This window comes from Marmota flaviventris, chromosome 6 (assembly GCF_047511675.1).
Source record: "Marmota flaviventris isolate mMarFla1 chromosome 6, mMarFla1.hap1, whole genome shotgun sequence".
In the NCBI taxonomy this organism is placed as follows: domain Eukaryota; kingdom Metazoa; phylum Chordata; class Mammalia; order Rodentia; family Sciuridae; genus Marmota; species Marmota flaviventris.
Genome location: NC_092503.1, coordinates 107,767,396 through 107,792,668, shown reverse-complemented (window position 1 = coordinate 107,792,668; position 25,273 = coordinate 107,767,396). Strand labels below are relative to the sequence as shown.

Sequence of the window (25,273 nt, the reverse complement as noted above, 5' to 3'; positions counted from 1 at the left end):
GGCACTGAAAGTCTATTTAATGAAACAATAGAAAACTTCCCTGATTTGGAGAAATAGGTGGACATCCAGATAATGGAGGGTTTATAGAACCTCAAATAGACATGATCAGAAAAACATTCTCACCATGATGTACTCTACTTTCACAAATGCTAGCAAATCAAATTCAACAGCAAATCACAAAGATTATACACCATAACCAATTTGGTTTCACTCCAGGAATGCAAGAATGGTTCAACATATGAAAATCAATAAATGTTACATAAATAGAAGAATAAAAATTCACATGATCACTTCATTAGATGCATAAAAAGCATTTGGTAAAATTCAACAGCTCTTCATGATAAAAGTTCTGAACAAATTAGCTCTGGAAGAATCACACCTCAACATAATAAAGCCTATGTATGACAAACACACAACCAACATTATACTGAATGTGGAAACGTTGAAAGCATTTACTCTAAGATCAGGAACAAGACAAGATCACCCTCTAATTCAAGAGAGCATAGAAATTTAAACTCTTATTCAAGAGAGTATAGAAATTTAAACCAAAGCAATCAGATAAGAGAAAGGGGAAAAAAAGGCATACAAATAGAAAAGGGGGAAGTCAAATTATCCCTTTCTTCAGGTGATATGATTCTACACATCAGAAAACCTAACCAAATGACTATTAGAATTGATAAATGAATTCAGTAAAGTAGCAGGATACAAAATCAAGGCTAAAAGTCAGTGGCTTTTCTATACACCAATAATGACACCAATAATGAATTTTCCAAGAAAAAAAATCATGACAGCAATCCACTTGCAATAGCTACATAAATAAACAAACTAGGAATAAACCAGAGGAATTCAGGACTTTTAACTATGAAAACTGTAAAACATTGATTGATGATACAAAAATTAATTTTAAAAACAAATAAAAGGAAAGGAAAGATCTCCCATTCTCATGAATTAGAATAATTAATGTTGTGAAAATATCCATAATACCCAAGTGATCTATAAATTCAATGCAATCTCCATCAAAATATAATGACATTCTTACAGAACTAGAAAAACAACTCTCAAATTCCTATAGAAGCATAAAAGACTCCAAAGAGCCAAAGCAATCTTGAACAAAAGGAACAAAAAAGAGCGGTATCATAATACCTGATTTGAAGACATATTGCAGAGTCATTGTAGCCAAAATAGTATGGTATTGGCTTAAGAACAGACACAGATCAATGGAACAGAACAAAGAACCCAGACATAAATCCGCACATCTACAGCCAGGTTATTCTTAATAAGGGTACCAAAAACAGATTGGTCAAAGGACAGTCTCTTTAACAAGTAGTCCTGGGGAAACTGAATATCCACATACAGAAGTTTGAAACTTGATCCCCTTCTCTCACCCTGTACAAAAAGTCAACTCAAAATGGATCAAAGACTAATATACAACATGAAACTACAAGAAAATTTAGGGTATGTTCTTCATTGGTACAGGCAATGATTTTCTGGATAGCCCCCCCAAGAGCACTGGAAACGAAAACGAAAAATAACAACTAAGATTAAAATAAACTAAAAAGCTTCTGTGCAGTTTAGGACATAATCAACAGAGTGACGAGACAATCTACAGAAGGGGAGAATATGCCACCTCTACGTGTGAAAAGGAGTTAATTTATAGAATGTATAAGAGCATGAAAAACTTAACAACAAAAAAAGTAATCCCATTTAAAACTGGGCAACTGATCCGAATAGACAATTTCTCAAAAGAAGAAATACAATGGCCAATTAAATTATGGAGAAAAGCTCAATATTATTAGCCATCAGGTAAACCCAAATCAAAAGTACAAGAAGAGACCATCTCACCTCAGTTATAATTGCTGTTACCAAAACCAAGCAAACAAAACCCCTCAAAATAACAAAAGCTGATGAGAATGTGGGAAAAAAAATGAACTTTTTATACACTGTTGGTAAGAATGTAAATTAATATACCCATTATGGAGGTTCACAAAAATTACCCAAAATAGGTCTACCATGTGATCCAACTCTTCCACTCCTGGGGAATATAGACAAAGAAAGTGAAATTAGCAGACCAAAGAGATATCTACATACCCATTTTTAATGTAGCATTATTCACAATAGCTTAGATATGGGATCATCTGAGTTGCTCATCAACTGATTAATGGATTTTTTAAAAAAAATGTGGTATATAAGTACAATGGACTGAGCCATAAAGAATGAAATTCTGTCATTTGCAGCAAAATGGACAGAAGTGGAGGTTATCATGTTAAGCAAAACAAGTCAGACACAGAAAGACAAGAATCACATGTTCTCTCTCCTATGTCAAAATGTTTTAAAAATGTTTACCTGAAAGTAGAAGAGTTATTACTCTAGCCTAGAAAGGGTGGGTGGGTGGGCAGCAAGGATATAAGAAGTGTGGATGGGCATGATCAATGCAAAATGCATGCATTATGAAAATCCCACAATAAATCACATTAATTTGTATAATTAATGTCAATAATTAAAAATTATATAACAACTCCATGTCCAATTTATTGTATTTGAAGAGTCAGAGTTCACTTGGGAGGGGAATTCTGGTGATAGGCGCACAGATACACCATTTTTTAGATATACTAGAGAGTTCAGATTTTATGTGCCTATAGTACTTTTGGAGGTTTACTAAGATTGGTTAATATTTATTTTTAGGACAAACACAAGGAATCCAGCTAAACTACAGATGGCTGTGCAATGGTGTTAAGTTACCATTTTTAAGGCCTCTTTTTTCTTAACAAATTTTTCTTTTTCAAAACTCTGTTATTTTCCACTTTAAAATGTAAGACAAGATATACAAAAGAGAATAAGGAATTCATACAAGTTTATAGGTAATACTGAATCAATAAGCAAGAACAGGTGACCCTGAGGTCACTGTGCACTTGCATTTGGGGAAAAAGAGTCAAAAACTGTTGTTCCCAACAGTACCAACTGCTATTTTGCCAAAGGGGTCAATTCCATGGTCAGAGCTAGGCAAAAAGAAGAAAGGCCACCTGACCCACTGAACAGCAGAAGCTGCTGCCACAATGCCCCTCCATTGTTTTGGAGGGTTAACAACGACAGTGAGAAGAGACAAGAAGGAAAGCTTTGTCCTGTGCTGGGTCAAGAGAAGATGAATTATGTCCCCCAGCATCTTTTACTCGTCCATCCAAAAATGATTTAACACATATTGATAAAGTCTCCATAACAGGCCAGATAGTCTTCTACCAATCACAGTCCACAAATATGCATAAGGCATATTTAGAATTAGAAGAACTTTGTCTTCTAAATTGGGGATATGAGACACACATAACAGGGGGGAAAGGAGCTAAATGTACAAGACACTGAAAGTGCCACCATGTGGTACAGACAACAAATACTGTGGGAGTGAGTGGGACCAGATGGAGATTGCTACTGAAAGCACTTCGAAAGAATTTCAGAGAGGCAGATAAAAAGGTAAAATGTCAGCTTTGCGACTAGTTTGGAGAAATGTTCTAAAAAAGCTCACTTTGCAGTCAGTTCACAAAGCCTCCTAGTACACGGGTACCAAGTCCTTTTGAAATGTGAGGTCTGATTCCCAGAGGCCTTCAGACAGAGTACAAAGTAGGAGCAGGTGATAATGAAATAATCCAGGCTCCAAGAAAGGACACACCCACCACCATCTCTGGCAGGGCTTCAGCAGCTCTCTTGGCAGCAACAGAAGGTCATCAGAGTCACTCCCATCCTGGACCTTTGAGAAATCAAGTATTTTGGAAGCCAGGGCAATCTATATTCATTACTAATTGAAATTAATCATCAATTAAAACTTAGGTGATGATTTTTGCAAGGGAAGAAAATTGGCATTTATTGAGCCACCTACGTTGTGCCAGCTGGTAGCCACTTTCCATTTCTTCCAGTAAAACACACACAACTATCCTTTGAGGTAGACACCTCAATCCCATTTTACAGATGTGGACACTGAGGACTGGAGGGGTTAAATAAGAGGCCCACTCTCACCCAGAGCTGGGAACTAGCTTTGTATCTGACCCAACAACCTTCCCAAGACTCTGCTCCCACATCAGGCTGCCTCTTAAAAGTGCCATTAAAAGCCAGCAAGATGGAACTTTTGCTAATCAGACACATCCTTTCTGAAATGAACGATTTAAATCCTTTCAGATCAGTGCCAGGAACAAATTCCAAAGAACTGACTTCCTCTGTGTCAGATCAATGGCCCTTTGTGAGCCTTTCTTCCGGGGGACCCTTCTAATTAGATCTTGAAAATTAAATCTCTGACAGGAGAGGCTGTTTGGTTGGTGCTTTGGGAATTGTTTTGATGTTTGCTTTTCAAATTTTGTAGCAACTTAACAGTATCCAAGAAAATCATAAGGAAAAATAGAGAATAACATTAGAGAGGTCTGTAAAGCAGGAGAAGGGATTACACTATTTTTACTTAGCCATTTAGATGAAATGTATATATACTCGTGGCTGACATGTATTTGATCAGAGAGAACAGAGTTACAGTCTCTATTCCCCCCCCCAAAAAAAAAATTTTACACCAACCAAAGAGAAACTGGGATATCAGGACTTAAGAAATCTATTAGCCACCCACTTTAGAAAGAAGGAGGAAAATAAATAATACTGAAAACATCTTCTTTATTTCTATTTGTTAGAAGAAAAAAGAAAGAAAATGACACTTATCATTAGAAATGGGTTGAATGTGCCTGTTTGGTAGGAAACTAATATGTAAAAGGGTCTCACCTGTAATTCTGGGTAACATCAGGAACAGTGAGGCTAATGTGAAAGCCTCCTCATCAGGAAACTAATGGAAGTAGCAGAGAAATCTCAGGGCTCTAACCTAACTCATGACAGCTTTAAAAGGAAATAGTTTTTGAAATCCTCTGTTCTCTTCAGATGTATTTTGAGTTCCAATGTCATGAGCCCCATTGTCAGGGAAGTGTGCAGGACTGAGAGGCCAAGTCTTGCAAGTGGTGATAGTGCTCAGAATAGGTATGGAGGGAGAGAAAGAGCCCACATTTACTGGGTACCAGCTGAGATCATCTTGCTGAATCCTCACAGCAACTTTTTAGAGAAAGGGAAGTGTATAGAGAAATGAGTACCCAAGACCTAGGACTGTACTAGAGTTTTGGGGACTTTATTTCTTTATCAATAAGGAAATGGAGCCACAAAGAATTTGAGTTCTACCTTAAGATTCTAGAGCTATGACTGAGGATGTCTGGATTTAAACCATTTCTATTTGAAACTCTCCATTCCTCTACTCTTTCCCCCATAAAAGGCTGGGGCCAAACCTTGTGTGGCATCAATACTGAGCAGATAGCTTGCACGTAACAAGTGCTCCATAAACAGGGGTTGTCACTGTGGCTACAAAGGGCAAGCTTTCCTTTTGGCCTGTACACATTGCCTATCAGAGGATTCACTTTGGATCTTTGCTCTGCCTCCTTTGTGACCTACTCATATTTCATTGGGCATTCAATTTTGTTTTTTATCTCACAACTGAAACCATTGTAGTCTTCCCCATAAGTGAAAGAACTAAAGGAGGGTGGGTTGAGAGAAAAAGAGCAATAAAAGTCCAGTAGACAGAAATGCAGCCCACATTTTATTACATACTTACAGGAACAGTATTTGACAGAGAAGCCCAAAGCATTAGCAACACATAATTTGGATTTAGTTTATTTGTTTCCATCTCCAGAATCTCCAGCACAGCCTGCATTAATGTCTGTTTAAAATAAATAAATACTGTCAAACCATGGCTATGTGACAAAGAGAGATAACAATAAGCATAAAAGTATGCATTTTTATTTAATACAAAAGAAAATATCCTTGTCATTTCCAGACTTCAATTTGAGGCATGCTAAGGGATTGATGTACTTGCTGGTAGTATATCAATTAGGAATAGCAACTCCAGTGGAGTTCAATTGCATTTCTGTCTTGTTTCAAATCCTGGTTCTGCTATTTAAGAGGTGAGTGACCTTGGACAAGCTAATTTAAGCTCTTAGTACCTCAGTTTCCTCATCTGTCAAATGCACATAATATGGCATCTACCTCAAAGATTGTTGTGAGAATTAAATTAATTTATGCAGTTACCCATAAAATGCCTGGAGCAAAACCTGGTTCATATTACGATAAATGTTACCTTTTTAAAAAATACATTTCTGCTCTTAGGAAAATGTAAGCAATCCAGGAACAAAGATTAATTGCTTAAAATATCTAATGTACTCCTCAGTCTATACCCAAAGGACTTAAAAACAGCATATTACAGGAACACAGCCACATCAATGTTCATAGCAGCACAATTAACTATAGCTAAACTGTGGAACCAAACTAGATGCCCTTCAATAGGTGAATGGATTAAAAAATGTGGCATATATACACAATGGAAATTACTCAGAAATAAAAGAGAGTAAAATCATGGCATTTGCAGGTAAATGGATGAAGTTGGAAAAGATAATGCTAAGTGAAGTTAGCCAAACCCAAAAAACCAAACGCCGAGTGTTTTCTCTGATATAAGGAGGCTGATTCATAGTTGGGTAGGGAGAGGGAGCGTGGGAGGAATAGATGAACTCTAGATAGGGCAGAGGAGTGGGAGGGGAGGGGAGAGGACACGGGGTTAGAAATGATGGTGGAATGTGATGGACATTATTATCCAAATTACATGTATGAAGACACAAATTGGTGTGAATATACTTTGTATACAACCAGAGATATGAAAAATTGTGCTCTATATGTGTAATAAGAATTGTAATGCATTCCGCTGTCATATATAAATGAAAAAATAACTAAAAAATATCTAATGTAATCCTTCTTATTTTCATCTTTAAAAGCTTCCCCTTGACAGTGTGGTGGTGCACACTTGTAATCCCAGCAACTCAGGAAGCTGAGTCAGAAGGATTACAAGTTCAAAGCCAGTCTCAACAACTTAGCAAGGCCCTAAGCAACGTGGCAAGCCTCTGTCTCAAAATAAAAACTAAAAAGGGCTGGGAAAGTAGCTCAGTGGTAAAGTGGCCCTGGGTTCAGTTCCCAGTACCAATAAATAAATAAATTTGAAATTACTTTGTAAAAGGTAACATTGTGACTGGTACAGAATAAGTACTGCATACATATAAGCTTCCATCTCATTATCACTTCTATAATAATGGATTAACAGAAATAAAAATGGTTTAAGTATAAATCTCATTTACTTCTTTGTACTGTAAGTTGTTACAAATATAAGTTCTATCTCATGAAAATCTTATAGGTGTATTTCATTCTTCTTACATGTTATTCTGTGGTGTGATGATTTTAAATAAAAAAATCAGTATAATATATATATAGAATAACATGGAAGATCATCAAAATTTGCATTTCTTTTATAATAAAATACATGTATAATTTTTAAATATATGTATAATTTTTAAATATATATTTTAAAATATATACATGTATTTTAAAATACCATGTATAATTTTTTAAATATATATGTTTAAATACAATTTCTATCTAGTGTTCTGCAAATCAGTCCTTATATAGTAGAATATTAAAAAAAAATTCTTTATTTTTTCCAAGCCCACATTAAAGAAAAAAAGATAGTGGTGGGTGGAGGGAGACAAGCTCAGAATGAACACTGCTGAAGAAAAACAGAGAAACAATACAACAAAAAATGAAGTCCATGAATGTTGAAGCTAGATATTTTTTCCCCAAAGTCTCAAATGTTGGGTTAACTTATGCAAAGTTCAGATTTTGTTGTTATTCAAATAGGGAACCAAAGTACTTATGATTTAAAATGCCTCGTTTCTTTACAGTAAGAAAAATAAACTTTATTCTACAGATATAAAGAATTTTAGCTTGAGATTTTAAAATCCTATTTTCTAGGCTCATAGATTACAGATGTGGGTTTACCTTCCATACATTTCTCTGTCCCTAACCCCTGGAAAGCATTACAAACAAAAATGTATGTTTGTCTATGTGTATCTGTAAAAAGGACATGTTTCTTGAGCATTTCTGTCAATGAGAAGCATTCCAGAATAGCATTCTGTTTCTTTCTTTAGGAGGGAGACGTGTGAGCATTCACATATTTCGTTCTTCTAAGCCTCTATTCTTCTCCAGAGTTAAGTTGTTTGGAACAACTCTTATTGTACAACTAAAGACAAGTAAAGATGACAAGTGATGTCATCTTTAAGTATGAAAAGAGTTGAAGTGATTTTTAAAATGATTACAGTGCTGAACTCTTAACTAGTCCTTACTATGTTTTAAGCACTTAAAAATTAACTCATTTAATCCCCACAATGACTCTATGAGATACGTGAGGAAACTGAGGCCAAGAGTTCAGATACTGCCCGTGGTCACAACTGGTGACCACATTTGAGTCCAAGCAGCCCAGACCAAAAGAAACCCAGGTTCTTGGGGGGCGGGGGGCATGCAACAGATCAGATCATTATCAAAAGTTCCTAGAGGTGATTCTAATTACTGTCAGGGTGAAAACCATGCACTAGAAAGCCTCAGAAACACCTGGAAAGGCTTGTGAAACTGAATTGCTGGGCTCCAGCTACCCCAGAGCTTTCGATTCAGGGAAGAACCACAGGCATAGACTAACATTGAGGGCACTGGTCCTAGTACTTGGCACTTAAATCATACTATTCTATCTTCTCTAAAGAAAGAACAGCTGGTGGTCGTGGCCTCACCATCACGGTCTACTTTACAGAGCTTTATTATCTGTCCAAACTTGCTATTAGTCCATCCTGTCACTATTGGCATAGCTGTTAAATAAAAATTATCAAAGGCTATTGTTTTGGACTAAATTCCCGCACTGGACCCCTAGAGACCAGACTAAAAATCAAACGGAGTCACCCAGGCTAAAGTTATACATCATCAAACCATAATAAAGTTGTGCTCTGACTTTCCAAGAAATCAGGAGAATGACTGACAGACAAATTTCCCAAACAGACCAATAGGCACAACATGAAGTTCCCTTTGCTTTAATCCTTAACTCCATTAATCCTTACAAAAAGTAACCAGAAGTGATCTGATATTAACCAATCAGTCATTCTATTTTGTGTGTTCGTTTTGTTTTGTTTTGGGTGCCAGGGATTGAACCTACGGGTGCTTAACCACTGAGCCACATCCCTACTTCCTCAGCATTTTTTTTTTTTTTTAGCTCCTACTAAGTTCCTTAGAGCCTCACTAAGTTGCTGAGGCTGGCCTCAAACCTGAAAACTCCCTGACCCAGCCTCCCAAGCCACTGGGATTACAGATGTGTGCCACCATGCCCAGGTAGTCATTATATGGTTCTCCCTGTCCTTCATCTTTATGGGAAGTGACTTTGAAACCAATGATTATATTTTTGCTCTTTGTTTCTGTTTTTTTTTTTTTTTTTTTTTTTGTTGTTGTTATTAGTTTGTTTTGGTTCTATCTATGGAACCAACCTTTTCTGCTCAGCCTATCAGAATATTTATTCTATTTTCTAGAATTGCAAAATAAGGTCTATTAAGATCTTTAAACTAGATTAATTTTTTTTCCTTTGACACAGTCAACTATATAATGACATATAAAGAATATTAGAATTTTATTTCATTGGTAGCCTCTGTTTTTTCTTGTGTAGAATAGGATTGATAACCTCAGTGTTGTGAGGATATAATAATAACATATGTCAACATGTCCAGTATATCCACTTGGCATAAAAGTAGCATTAATTAAACACATGATATTTAGTAAAAATATTTTTACAAATCATAGTTTATTACCATCTTCATCACATGTATTTTAGCAAAAGAAGCTAAAGAATACTTACCACAGAATTATCTTTTGCAGATCTATATGCTTTTATATCTGGAATACTTTTCTCAAATAGGGCTAGGAGCCACCTTTTGGATTTTGACCAGTTTCTGCATGAGGAAAAAATACGTGTGTAGAAATTAATTTGAAAGCATGTTAGGAGTAATGGGTCATAGTATAAAACAGAGAATGTCCATGGAATTATAATTATTTCTTCTAATTTCTTCTTTATTTTGGGGTAGGCTTTAATATGAGGTCTATTTCATGTGAGGTCTACCTCATATGTTCACAAGGACAACTGAGAGGACAAAGGGAAACACATTTTAGACTTTTGAAAAATGAACATCTGGATTCCTAATGGATTGGCATTGAAGAAGAAATGAGATTGTACAACTTGCTTGGATTACTTTCGCTATGACTGTTCTAAGTTTTAAAGGAGGAAAACCTGGCACCGAGACCAATTGCTAAATTATGCCTGCAAAGAAACTGGCTATCATTGTGTTAATCTTTTTAACAAGTCACCATTATACGTTGCAACAGTCTAAATGTTTGTGTCCTCTTCAAAATCCTATGTTGAGATCCTAGACTCCAAGGTGATGGGATGAGGAGGTGGGACCTTCTAGAAGATCCCCTGATGTAGGGAACTAGTTTCCTTGAAAAAGATCATGGACAGAATTTGTCCACCCCTCTACCACACAAGGACACAGTGAGAAGTGGACAGACTTCAAGCTGGAAGAGAGCCCTCATCAGAACCGAGTCTGGCTGCAACCCTGATCTTCAACTTCTCAGCCTCCAGAACTGTGAGAAATAAATTTCTATTGCTTATGAGCCACTCAGTCCATGGTACTAAAAACAGCTCAAATGGAGGAAGGCATATAGCAACTGCCAAGAAATTAAAAACTTAGGCACTTATTGTGCATTTGAACCATTTTACAAACATTTATCTGAACCAACTGTAAGAAATAACATTTGGCCATACCTACTTTTGCTTCAGAGAGAATGGGGCTGAGACTGGTCACACTGCCTTAGCATAGATCCAAACTGAATCAGTGTCATAATAATAACTTATACGTGAAATAAAAGGCCTCAAAATAAATTCTTCATCCCTTCTTTCTCACTCCATAGCCCTCGGGATTTTGCTCATCAAAAAAAAAAAAAAAAAAAAGACAAAGAAAGAAATGCATCTCTTTTCTTCATTCCTCCCTCAATTCACATTTACATACTAAAACACAAACAGGTCATAGAATAACTCCTCTCCCACTTAAATTGCTGTTATATATACTTGGAAAAATAGAAATGAGAAGACTGTATAAATTGCTGAGAGGAGCTTGTACAAAGAATCAGTGACCTACCTCAGGAGCCATTCTGGCATCTGGGACCCATACTCAAAACCCTCATCATAAGCTTGAAAATGCTGGTAAAACTCCTTCATATTCCTCTCGTGTGTAAGAAACAAACCTTTATTAAAGAGTATATTCACTGTGACAGGATAAAGGAGATGCCTACAAAGACAGAAATACACAGTAAGCAGACACAATGACAGGAGAAGAAAGGTACAAGATACGAAAGAGGTGACTTATTTATTAGGAGTAGATACTATGTGACAATTTCTTTTGGGGAAAATCACTCTTTTTTTTTTTTGAGGTGGGGGAATTACTGGGGATTGAACCCAGGGGTATTTGATCACTGAGCCACACCCCAGCCCTATTTTATATAGAGATGAGGTCTCACTGAGTTACTTAGCACCTTGCTTTTTTGCTGAGGCCAGTTTAAACTTGCAATCCTCCTGCCTCAGCCTCTGGAACCACTGGAAAAATCACTCTTAAAAATTTTTAATATCTGCTAACTGTGGTCAAGATGATTTGGGGATAGCTGAAATTGTGGTCTTATTTATCTAAAGATTCTAAAATCCTTTCTAAGCAGACACATTAGATAAAGCCTGACAAATATGAGATAAAAAACAGAAGCAAATTGATTCAATGCAGTTCAACAAGAAAATAATAACAATGTCTAAGGTACAGCCCTTGCCTTTCAAGTAACCAGAGAATCAAGGGCAGGAGTAGTTACCAGATTTCATAATTCCTCACAGGATCCCACATATTCAAACTAGTGCATATTGAAATACACTCTGATCTTTAATATTTTTTTTACTGTAAGTGAGTAAAATGATTAATGTGACATAATTAAGAAAAGAATATCTGGGGCTGGGATTGTTGCTCAACGGTTAGAGCGCTCACCTAGCACAGGCAGGGCACTGGGTTCGATCCTCAGCACCATATAAAGATAAAATAAAGGTATTGTGTCCAACTAAAACTAAAACAAAATATTTTTTAAAAAAAGAAAAGAATATCCCCAAATACTCAATATTCAAAGATATTCTAGGACTGGGGATGTGGCTCAAGCGGTGACGCGCTCGCCTGGCATGACTGCGGCCTGGGTTCGATCCTCAGCACCACATACAAACAATGATGTTGTGTCCGCCAAAAACTAAAAAATAAATATTAAAAAAATTCTCTCTCTCTCTCTCTCTAAAAAAAAATTTAAAAAAAGATATTCTAATATCAAAGATATTTATGCCCCTTTAGGATCACTTTTCTCCAAAGTTTCAAAAACATCCAGGGATTTGCATTGTTTTATTACAGATACTATGCAAGCTTTAGCAAATTTTTAAGTTTGGTTGGTTGAGTTTGCTTCCCCCGCGCCCCCGTCTTTCTGAACTTCTAAGAAACCACTATACATCATTCTGTTTTAAGTCAGAACTGCTGGATTTTGCCTTCAGCATTCCAGACTTCCACTGAGGTGGAAAAGAGCTTCAGGTTTTCTAATCTACCAAATCTCTTAAATCTCTTTATGTGTGGAGGGAATTTGCCCTCATAGCTTCCATGCCCAGCCTTAAACTTTTCCAGAAAGCTTTAGAACAGAGCTGATCCATCCCCGACCCCAAGCTCTCTCCTGTCTCTTGGGACCTACCTTCTAAGATAACAGTCTTAAAACAGTTCTGAGACCTACCCTGGTTTTGTCTGGACTACCTTTTGAAGTCTCACAGGTACCTCCTGGATCCTCATGATCCACTTCACCATTCCCTTCTCTCTCCTGTCCTCTCAGTGTCTGATCATCACAGACTGCTCTGAATGGTGGCTGTATGATAATTGTGAGAGGTACATCCATGTGACATATACACAATTACTAGAAGGACGCTATTGAAATTACTATAAATATATCAAAATGACTGTATTGGCTTATTTGCTTACAACAAAATTGAAGTGCTAAACTAAAATTGCACACTAATTAAAATTTAAGATTTTTTTTTAATTTTTAATAGCCTCATTTGGTAGACTTCATTAACTGTATTGAATCAATTTGTTTCTAATTACTTCATTATACCAAGTAATTTCCAAAGTCCAATGTATCATATTAAAAAAAAAAATTTAATTCCAAAAAAGCATGATTAAATCATACAAACACATTTACTTATTTACCTATTTTACCTATTTACCTTACAAAGTTGGTCAGTTCCATTGTCCCCTGAGTGCCTAAATTTTCCAATTGTTCATGTAACTCTTCAGTCAGTTGCCCAGTAAACTGATGTATGTTGAAGGTCCCCATTTTCCCTTTCATCATAATATATAGCTTTTCATTCAGTGTTAAAAAGATATTCTTTGGAATTGATGCTATAAACAGAGAAAACTATTTTCAAAACAAGCAACCACTCTTTAAAGCATACGAACAGTATACCTCTGCCAATTCTTGGTCAGTAGGGACGATTACCAAAATCCTTTTCTTACATAAAATCACATCTGGCAAGTAAATGCAGGTGAAGATTCAGTCCATACTGTGAAAAAGCACCAGTCTAGAGGGTGACTCACTTTAAGGGATGGAGAGGATTGGTTTTCTGCTTCTTCCTTCTCTAAATCTATATTCCATGCATATTCAAAATACATAATATTTTACATATCCCAGCATTTTCAGAAGCTATTCAAAATGCTCAAAACATTCTTTGTTTTACTACCCTAGCATCTACCCCCACCTACCTACCCACATTGATAAGATCCACATTTCTCTTGCTAATTTCTATTTATCCTTCTAGTATCTTCTTGAATGTTACTTATACCAAAAAGCCTTTTCAAATCCCATGAATAACTGACTCCACTATTTCCTTTATATTCATGTTCTTTTCACAATATACACTTCCAGTTAGGTAGGGGTAGTCGAAATATAAGGTATTTTAAAAACATATCTCCTTAGATTTTTCTTTTATCTTGTTGTATTGTCTCTGAAGTATCTTTTATCAAATATAAAAATATAATTTTACATTTCGTCATCTTATTATGTGTAGGTTATATTTTGTAAGTTAATTAAAAATAAGCTCTAGATTTCCTGAGCATATATCTTCTCTATGAGAATTTTAAAAAGGAATGGGAAACTGGCTTAAGAGTAAATATTATCATATTTATTTTTTAAAATATTTTTTAGTTGTCAATGGACCTTTATTTTATTTATTTACATGCGGTGCTGAGAACCGAACCATGTTACATGTTAGGCAAGGGCTCTACCACTGAGCCACAACCCCTGCTCCTATTATCATATTTCATCTATTAAACAGAAATATTTATACATAAAAGGCCCCAGGAGAGGCTCAGATGAAAATAAAAGATAATTTCCATAATCCTCAATAGGTAAGTTAGTATATTTTTTTCCTAAAAGGATATGTTACCATACAGATTAAAAGCCTTCAAAATATTTATATTTCTTGATCAGAAATTCCACAACCCATATATCACTAAGCACCAAATAGTGTTTAACCAACATGTGATTTTCATGCAAGCAAGAAGAAAAAAAACAATTATGTTATTGATCACTGAGAAATTTAAAACTTTTTGTCTTAAGAGCAAGAAATGAATGAGAGTACATGAAGAAGAAAGAAAGAAAGAAAGAAGACGTAGATGGTAGAAACAAGTGCAAACATTGTGAAAGCAGAGAAAACAAATGGGCACAGAGTGAACCAGCTTTGCATTTGGGGAAGGACGAATAGCTTCAGCACACAAATCCACAGCCTGGGAAGAAAGGAAGGCCAACAGCCACAGTAGAAGCACGCCCCCACAACAAGCCAGCAGTCTCTAAATTAGATGGGGAATTTGTGAACAGGCAAGCCAGGCCCTAGCTTACCTTACTAGCCCTGTTGGATATGTCAGGAAAAGCCATTCAAGGGCTTCCTAAACAGAAAGTGGAGCAACAACATGTAATCAAGCCAAGAGCTGTCATCACAGCTGCAGAACAGTTTTACCAACATTTTGGGTACTGTAACTTGATACACACTCCAAATACTCTTTAAAAACACTCAGTGAGGTAACCCCATCTCTTTCAACATGTCTAACTGAAGTCTAAAAGTATCAGCCTGCCAATAATTTGCCCTTCAATGACCAGAAAAGTTCATCCCATGCTATTTTCTCCTTCTAGTTCTACCTGGAGAATAAAGTAATGGGCCCTCATCATTCTTGATGGAAGCGTAAGGATGTAATTTTTGCCTTCAACTTCTCTTGAATTCCAACATTGTACTTCAAATGAACTACCTGAATGTATTATTTACCTGTACGATAGACAGGAGTTTGTACTGCTAGCTCAAAATTTACTTCTTTGGATTTTAGAAATACGTTAATTCCCTCTTCTTCAGTAACAAATGTCATTCGGTTTCCCATAGCAAAGACAGTAAATATTGGTCCATACTGAAATAAAACATAGAAACACATTTTATATTAATAAGCATTTCTAAGAATGATTACATTTTCCTCAAGAACTCCAATACTGAAATTATGGTCATGATAAAAATTATTAGGACTATATCTGATAATTAATTATAAATTTTGACTGTTTCAACCATGTTGTTATATAAATCCAAATTTATTCTGTCCTAATAATGTCTAATAAGATAGTTATTATTAACTCATATCTTCCTTTCTTATAGTATGAAATAATAATTATTATTATTATCATTATTTATTCATTTATTTATTTGGTATTGGGGATTGATCCCAGGGAATCAATGCCTTCTTTCTCCAACTTTACCACTCAGCCACATCCTCAGCCCTTTCACGTTTTATTATTCTGAGATAGGGTCTTGCGAAGTTGCTAAAGGTCACACTAAGTTGCCGAGGCTAGCCTCAAACATGAGATCCTCCTGCCTCAGTCTCCCAAGTCGCTGGGATTACAGGCATGTAATCCTAACATTGCCTGGCATCATAAAATAATTATTAGAAAACAATAATTATAAATAATAACTAGAGAATTTATCAACATTATGATATAAACTATTGTTGTCAAGATATCAATAGGATTATAAGCAACTAATAGCTTGACATTACTCAAGAACAAGACACAAAATTACCAGCTGCTTTTATAGGAAATCCATGGTCACTCAACTATGTCTTGCAAACTCAAACACTTTTCTGTCCATTAACCTGTCCACTTTCTTATTTTCCAAAATAGCAATTTTACCTGTACTTCTTACTCAACTCTCTCCTTCTGAGACCCTGTTAAAAGATCCTGCCTTATAACTAACTGGAAAAGATGCAGGCAATGAACTGAGAGCAGCCTCATCTTCTGAGCACTGCATCTGGCTAATCAAGCAAATTTGTGCCCATTCCCCCAGCTTTCCCTCCTGTTAACACGGACAGAAGTTCCCGCTCCTGTGAATCACCAACTCCTTCCCTGTCTTATGGAACCTCTCCTCCCTTGCTTTCTCTTTGTTCTACATTTTGCCTTTATCTCCCACCTCATTTTATTTCTCTCTCTCTCTCTCTCTTGAGACACTCCTAGCAGCCTATAAAACATACTCTAGCATGAAGTTTCACTTCAGGGAGTCCATCATCTTGCTGGGAAATAGGGATGTCATTTTGGTGAATTCCAACTATAATTGAGTATTTGATTTAATGATGAATGTAGGCAAAAAACCATACTCTTACCCATGATTCTATCATCATAAGAAACCACACTTTCACAGCCCATTACAGTTATTATAGATGTCTCAGAACATCATTTATGCTCATTGCTACTTCAATAACAGTCATTTCTACACCTATAATGAGATGGCAGATGATTACTCCTATGATACATTTGTGGGTGCTACCAGGCAACTGTGGGTCCAAGAATCACTGCATTGCTAGAAAGTGAAGCCCATCCTCCCACAGTGATGACCCAGACATCGGCATTGCTTTTCAATATTACCAATATTATTTCAATTATTTACTAATCAATACTTAGAAGACAAGTCTTTTTCATTGTTTGACAGCTGCTCACCTCATGGTGGCCAGGAAGCAGAGCATAATGTGGCAGGGAGATAAACCCTTCCAGGGCACATCCCCATGAGCTTCTTCCTCCAACAGGTCCCATGTCCCAGTAGTCCTCATCCATAGTTGGATCAGTCCACCGGATCGGTCAGAGCCCTCATGATCCAATTACTACCCAAAGCCCTAACTCTGAACACATGAGATCTGGAAGGAGACAGTCCAGATCTAAACCATAACATGGAAGGTGGCCTTTTGCCACATGGATGGGTAGGGGCTAAAATCTAAGGACTATTTCCTAGACCTAGATTAAGATTATAGTCTCTATGGTTTTTTCCTAAAAGTTTTATAGCTTTATGTTTTACATTAAGTTCATGATCTATTTTGAATGCATTTTTGTTTAAGATGTAAGACTTAGGTTGATGGGCACATTTTGGTGTTTGGAGGTCAGTTTGTTTTGTTTATTGAGACAGGAATTTGAGGATACAGAAAAAGAAAGATATACTAAATCTCCAAAATAAATAAATAAAGTGCCTACTGGGATGCAGGAAATGACCATGAACCACTGGAATGCAAAACAAGCAACTTCTGAGCAACCCAGCTCCTGCCCTTGGCTGGCAACCTTGCCCCCAACGTAATATGAGGAGAAGGCTAGGAAAACTAGTGTGAAACCCTGTAACTCTGCCCTGACTCTACCTCCAGCCCAGCCCTAGTACTGTCCCTCTATAGATATTAATGTCCCAAACCAAGGGGTTGCTGTCTCTTGCTCTCTGTCTCTTTCAATAGACCATATCAGTATCATTTTTTCCTAAATTGTTGAAACTGGTGTATGCTGAAATTATTTTCCTTTATGTATGCCAAAGATCCCACTTGTCCTGAGTTGAAATCCCACTTGTCCTGAGAACTCCTCCAGTGACAGTTAAGAGTATCAAACTACTTCATCGCCATTGGTTGAGAAGGCTATCTTTACTCTGTTGAATTAGTTTTGCACCTTTGTCAAAAGACGAGTTAGCTATTGGTATGGGTCTCTTTCTAAATTCTCTAGTCTGTTCTAGTGATCATTTTCTCTATCCCTTTGCCAATATCACACAATCTTGATAAATAATAAGTTTTAAAACTGAGTGGAATGATTTCATCTACTTTTCTTTTTCAGAATTGTTTTAGGTGTTCTAGTTCCTTTGCCTTTCCATATAATTTTTGGAATAATCTTGCTTATATTTACAACAAATCTTGCTGGGAATTTGATAGTATTTGCATTAAACTGGATTTCAATTTGGGGAGAACTGATATCTTTACTATGATGACTTTCTCAATCCATGAATACAATGTATCTCCCACTTACGACTTTTTAAATCAGTGTTTATAGATTTCAGCATGTAAGTCATGTACATATTTGGTGAATTTATATCTACATATTTTTTTCTAAATGGTTATAAATGGCATTATATTTTAATAATGGTTTCCACATATTCATTGTTAGTATATAGAAATACAACTGAAAATTGAATAAGACCTTACAAAACTTCTCAAGAGGTTTATTTATTTATTTATTTATTTTTATTTGGTATTTTCTACACAATTCTAGAATCTGAAAACTGGGACAATGTTATTTCTTCCTTTCCAAGCATATGGCTTTAATTTATTTCCTTGCTTTGTTGCACTGGTAAATGTTCCAATACTGTGTTTATTAAGAATAGTGAAATCAGAAATCTTTGCTTTGTTCCCAATCATGGAGGGGTAACATTAGTCTTTCATCATTTAGTATCCTGTTAGCTATATAATTTGTGTTGACATTCTTAATCAAGTTGAAAAACTTCCTCTCTATTCCTAATTTTCTGAATTTTTTTTATCATGAATAAATACTGAATTTTGTCAAATGCTTTTTCTATACCAAGTGATATAATCATACACTTTTTTCTCTTGTAGCCTATTGATATGGTGCTTTATATTGGTTGATTTTCAAATATTAAAATGATCTTGAATCCCTGGTAATTACCCCTACTTGGTAATTCCTTCCATATATTGCTAAATTTTATTTGTTGATTTTTTTATAGGTTTGCCTGTGTATTCATATAGAATACGTATCTTTTTTTTTTCATTTGCACTTTCTTTGGTTTGACATCAGAACAAGAAGCATTCCCTTCTCTTCTACTTTCTGAAGAGATTGCATATAATAGATTGTTACTTCTTTAAACATTTGGTATAATCTCCCAGTGAAACAATCTGGACCTAAAGAATTCTATTAGGGGAATTTAAAAATTACAAATTCAATTTTCATAGTAGTATAGCCTATTTAAATTATCTATTTCTTATTGAATAGTAGTGGTAGTTTGTGTTTTTCTGGGAGCTGGTCCATTTCATCTAAGTTGTTAAATTTATGTATGCAGGGTTATTCATAGTATTCCATCATTCTTTTGATGTCTACAGGGTCTACAGTGATATCCCCTGTTTCATTACTAATACTGGTCACTTCTGTCTTCTGTCACTCTTACATGAGGTCTGGCAATGTTATTGATCTTTTAAAAAGACCAACTTTTTCTTTCATTGATTTTCTCCATTGCTTTTTTTCTGTTTTCAATTTCCTTGTTTTCTGCTTTTTAAAATTTCTTTCCCTCTGTTGCTTTGGGATTATCTGGCTGCTTTGGGTGAGTCTTGAGGCAAAAGCTCAGATTATTAACTTCAGGTTTTTGTTTTTTTCTAATATAAGTACTTAGTGATATAAACTCTGATGTTACTTTTTTCTTCATTCAGCTCAACGTATTTTGTATTTCGCATGAGACAAGTTAAAGACTCAGAACAGTAGAAAAATAAGGAATAGAAAATGGATGTATCGTGAAAATTGGAATAGCTCTAATAATATTAGAGAAAGTTGATTTTAACTCATGATACATTACTACATGTAAGGCCATCAAATAGCTCTTCAATGGGAAAATAGTGTCCTTAGTTAAGCCATTTTAATATAGAGAACTGTGTTTGGGGGAAGTTGGTTTGCTAGCTGTATCTTGTACTCTTATTTATGGATTTCAGCACCATAAATGTGGTGGGAGGAAGATACCATTTCATTCAATCAAGTCTGAAAAAATAATGATGCTAATTGTGTCAACAACTTTCCAAGAGTTTTATGGAATTATTCACTATCATTTTTACAAAATATCCAAACTTGTCCTAATGCATTTTGGGATATTGTTTGCAAATAGTGTTTCCATCATGTCAACAAATAGATGACCTTAGCTGTCAATGGGCAGCCTGAGACACATACTATTAGACCTTTAAAATTACTTTCATAGTCAAAATACTAGAGATTTTATCAAAGTCTTATGCTTAAAAAATTGTAAATCATAATTAAAGACTGATATAACCAGACTCAGTTTGAAATATAAACAAAATCCTGTCTCAAAATTTTCAAATATTGGGTTTTCAACATGTTTTTTGTTTTTGTTTTTGTTTTCCTTTTGTGAGCTTCTAACTAAAAATAGAGCATCAGCCATCTAGTGCTCAATTAGGGTAGGACCTGCTGTCAAGGTCATGGTGGGCAGCAGGATTCAGTTTTCCACAATCCTTAGTTCTTAACTGGCTGTGGGCCAGGGCCTCCCTCTGTTTCCTATCTTATGGGTCTCTCCATAAAATGTGTGAGTTGAGAAAAAAATAGAGTCTGTTATCCAAAGGAAGGCTTAAGGACACAAGTCACATCCCATCATGTATGCCATATTTTACTCATTAGAAGGGAGTTACTAAGTTCTGCTGACACCTCACAGGAGGTAATTATACATTGGAATGGGTTGCAAAAGGTGGGGATCATTATGAATTATTTTAGAAATATACCCCACATGATTATCAATGTGGAAACATGTTAAATAAAGTTAGGTATATCCATACATCTTAAAAAAAAACATTGAAAGTTCTAGATAGTACTGATAAGTAAATATTTCAGTATCTTTTAACCAAAAAACAGTGGGTAGTATGATGCATTTTGCGTATAAAAGATGGATAATAAGAATCTATAATTGTATTTGTTTGTACACAGTTAAAGAAACTATGAAAGGATATATAAGAAATGAATTAGTATTACCAAGGCTGGGAATAATGGGTAAAGAACTGAGTGGCAATGAAACAGAGGTCAGAGAGATGTTTCACTGTAGTTTTTATTTTTTTCAAAAAAAATTGAACTATATTGATGCATCATCTACTCAATTACTAAATAAAAATAAAGGGAGGATTTTTACAGTCGCTAAAGCTTTCTCTTCTCTGCCTTCTCCAGGGGCAGAAGAAGCTGAGGGGGCAATCTCTCATGCTGAGACTTTAAGTGGTTCAGTATGCAGTTAGTGTTTCCTACAGTAGCCACTTAAATGCAGTTTTCTGTCAAGGCTACCAATTAGAAATTACTGCAGCTACCATGAAAAAGCAGAATGCACCCTCCACTCAAAATCTGGTTCCAATGTCAAGACTGATGATGTCACCCACACAAGAATGGTGTATGGAAAGGTTTATTACTTACACAATGGGCTTTTCTGGGAAGAAAACCACTTGTCTCCCAAGATGATCTGAAAATGGCTTAAGAAAGCAAATCTCCCCTGGGGGGTTTAATTATAGTCAGAAATGCTGATCTGAACATTTCTGCTTGAGGGTTATTTTTAAAAAAGTTTTATTTAAGTATAACTGACATACAATAAATTGCATATTAAAGTATACAGTATGCTAAAATTGGCATATATATATTATATATATATTATATATAATATATATATAATATATATTATATATAATATATATATATACATACCTGTAAAATTGCCACAATCAAGATAATCAATATATTATTCACCTCCAAGATTTTTGTATTCCCAATAGCCTTTTAATGAATTTGTTTTTCTTTATAGTTGCTTATTTTTTACACAATAGTGAGATTTGTTGCTACATACTCATACACTCACACAATATAACACAATTTGATCAATTTCATCCCCTAGTAAGAGTTGGTGTTTTTTACAGTTTAAATCTCCCCTGGCACCAAAGATGGGAGTTCCCACCCTTTCTTAGCATCCTGCCCAGATGACCAGTACAAGGGGAAGAGGCAAGAGTGAAGCATAATAACTTTCAGTATCAAATATAAAACAATATAGTCATCTTTTATATTTTAATACTAGAAAAAGGTAATTTGTACTGTGTCACATAATATTATAGTTGACTCACACAACTTGTTTCATTTAAGAAAAGCTACAGAGGGCTGGAGATGTGGTTCAGTGGTGGAGTGCTTGGCTAACATGCATGAGGCCCTGGGCTCCATCTCCAGCACTGTAGAAGAAAGAAAGAGAAAGAAAAGGGGGTGGGGGGAGAAAGAAAGAAAGAAAACTACAGATTCCTTACAAATATTTAATCTGATCAAGCTTATTAAAAAATCCTTAAAAATTATCAGAATCAGATGCCTACAAAAGGCTGTAGGGAACAAAGGAGTGTTTTTTCAGGAGATACCTTTTTTCATCTATTGGACTAGCAAAAATTATGAAGAATATTGGTATACAGTATGATCCAGGATATAAGAAGCCATGCAATCCATACACTCAAAGGGAGTTAAAAAGTATATATTGTTACATCTTTGGACAAGGGTAATATGATACCCAATTTAAGTGTGCATTTTCTCATATGCAATTCTAGTTTTAGAAACTTATTCTGAGGAAACAATCAGATAAGTGCAAAATGTAAGACCACATACACACATGCTAAGAAACAATGTTTGAGATAAAGAAAAAGGGTGGCAACAACTTCAACATGCAACTACTGAGATTTAAGTATGCTATCATATCTTTATATCATGAAATATAGCCATTAAAAAGATTCAGAGAAATACTGACATGGAGAAATTATTCACATTAAATTTTAAATTCAAAGGGACACAGAATAGAATTACAGTATTATGCCGCTGTTATTTACTCGATAGTTTATAAATGCACAGAAAAAAAGGCAAAATAATATACTCTAAAATTTTAATGTTTCATTTCTGGTGTGATATTTTGGTTACTCTTATTTTCATCTTAGTTCTCTTCACTATTCCCCAAGATTTTAAACCAAATTGTAATCTCAGAAATTTTTAAGGTAAACCATCAAAAGTATATATAATGCTACTACTATATATAGAATTATTTTGTAAATTGGGCTAACCAGATAGAAACCTATATGGAGGAAGCACAGAAAATATTGTAATACAATACACAATAATGATGATGGTTAGCATCACCACAAAATCTTGGTGGCTGGAAATTGAATAGAAATTAAAAGGCTGGCAAATGTTTTTTCCCTAAAATGCTCAAACATTTGAAAGACACTTTAAGAACAAAAACATCTATTACAACCACCCATCATCAATAACAATACCAGCAAGAAAAACAGTACCCCTTACATTTGTAAAGATCAATTTTGCAAGCAATTTTTACAGTATCCTGGTATTAGCTCCATTTTGGATACGAATTTATCACTCATTTTCACAAATTTAAATCACATTACACTTCTGTTTTTCACAACTATTGCAAGCATTTAGTTAAAATGTATTCACTTCGAAATTAACTTCGATGAAGTAACTAACACTTAAAAGTTAATCTCTACTTCCAGTAAGGCAGATGCAAGCTGCATTGTATTTCGTCTCCTTCGCAAAACCTTGTGTAGGACATGGTTGTTGATTGTTAGTAGAGGGATTAAAAATGCTTTATTAACAATGTTTAATTGCGGGAAGGAGGTATATTCCCGGTGTTCTAATATTGCACCTGAAATCTAATGAAAAAATAAATAAAAAGGAAAATGTTAACTTCTCTGAAAAACCCGCCCGCGCGCCACATACCTTGATTCGTGCTTTCTCTATAAATTCTAGAGGGGCTTTCCCAAGCTCCAGTCCAGCTCCAATCCAAGGAATCCATCCCTTGATGCACGGAGGTCTACGCAAATTCTTTCGTTGAAGGCATAAGAAAAGAGCAACGCAACCCAGGGCTATAATCACTGTTGGGGAAATCAATTCTGTATTTTGTTCCATCATTTTCCAAAATGAAAGAAGTTTGACAAAGTCCTGCTGACCTGGCACTTTCTCGTACCCTGTGGGCTAGGGAAGACCCTCCGAGTCTCCCAATCTTTCCGCTCCAACTTTTGCAGCTAATTCTCTTTCGTAATTGTAACTTCCTTTCCCCGCCCCAATTTTTAGGTGATGTTTGCATCATCGCTCCCTCCCACCTCCTCTTCTATTTCAAATCCTGGCTACCACCAAAACCAGGCAAGGGCTGGGCTGGGCTAGATGGGGCGGGGCGGGGCGGGGCTGGAGGGAGGGAGCAAGAGTTGCTGCCATGGAGACCTAGGGACAACTGCTTAACCGGCGTCTTTCTACCCGCCAATCAGAGAAGTCGCGGAGTCCGGCGGACTACATTTCCCAGAAGCCTCATAGCTCCGCTTTGTTTTTCGGCTCTTGACTGGGGCCGCTGGACCACTCTAGTTTGGGGCTGCTAGAAAGGCGCGGGTTCACCGAGCCTTTCTGGGGGAAATGGTCTCTACCCGACCGCTTGCGGGTTGAGAAGGGGCCGCCGTGGCAAGTTGGCAGGCCAGCGCAGCGGGTGCACCGGCGAGAAGGGGTGCATTGTCGTCCACACCTGCTGCTGAATGTCTAACCCGGAGGATGAGGAGAGGCTTTTGCCACTCGCCCAGAGATGGCCCCGAGCAAGCAAGTTCGTACTGTCCGGCTGCGCGGCTACCGTGGCCGAGCTAGGTACCCGGCCGCCCACACCTGGGCCTCCTCGGCAAGTCGCCGCGCCGTGGCGCTGGGGGAGGGATGGGCGCGCTGCTTCGCTCCAGGCTGTGTGCATCCCAAGAGGTTGCGCCCTCTTCTTGCACGCCTGCCTGGCCAAAGCAGCAGGGTGGAGGCAAGGCCAGCTTTGGGAGAAGGAATTGAAGGTCTCTGAGGTGCTTTCGGTCCAATTTCGTCTAATCTCCCTTAGAGATGTGCTGTTGTGTCCGAATGTATACTTTTAGAAGCTTCATAAGCTGTCATTCCTCTCAATGAATCATTTTCCTTTTGGTAAGGATGGCCTTTTTAAAAAAATACATTTTTCATTCTTATTGGGATCATCTCTGACAAGATTTACACACTTAGTCTCATTGTCTTTTAAATCCAAGTTGTGGATTTACCTTGTGGGACTTCAATTATTAACCATTCATTGTTGAGCATGGATTTAACATCTTCCAGTTACCTGACCTCTTTGAGTTGAACTCAT

At 36.3% G+C, this 25,273-nt stretch overlaps 1 protein-coding gene across 1 annotated transcript in view; it reads right to left on the bottom strand.

Moving 5' to 3' along the window:
• Positions 1-24,166, bottom strand: part of Cyp39a1 (cytochrome P450 family 39 subfamily A member 1) — a 130,486-nt gene extending 106,320 nt beyond the window's left edge. Inside the window, exons 1-6 of the mRNA XM_027950468.2 lie at positions 23,860-24,166; positions 15,338-15,473; positions 13,247-13,421; positions 11,103-11,252; positions 9,767-9,860; positions 5,615-5,719 (exon numbers count right to left, since the gene is read on the bottom strand). Coding sequence (XP_027806269.2) covers positions 5,615-5,719; positions 9,767-9,860; positions 11,103-11,252; positions 13,247-13,421; positions 15,338-15,473; positions 23,860-24,051 — 852 coding nt within the window. The 5' untranslated portion in view covers positions 24,052-24,166. The remainder of the gene's footprint in view (positions 1-5,614; positions 5,720-9,766; positions 9,861-11,102; positions 11,253-13,246; positions 13,422-15,337; positions 15,474-23,859) is intronic.
• Between the last annotated feature and the right edge of the window lie 1,107 nt (positions 24,167-25,273).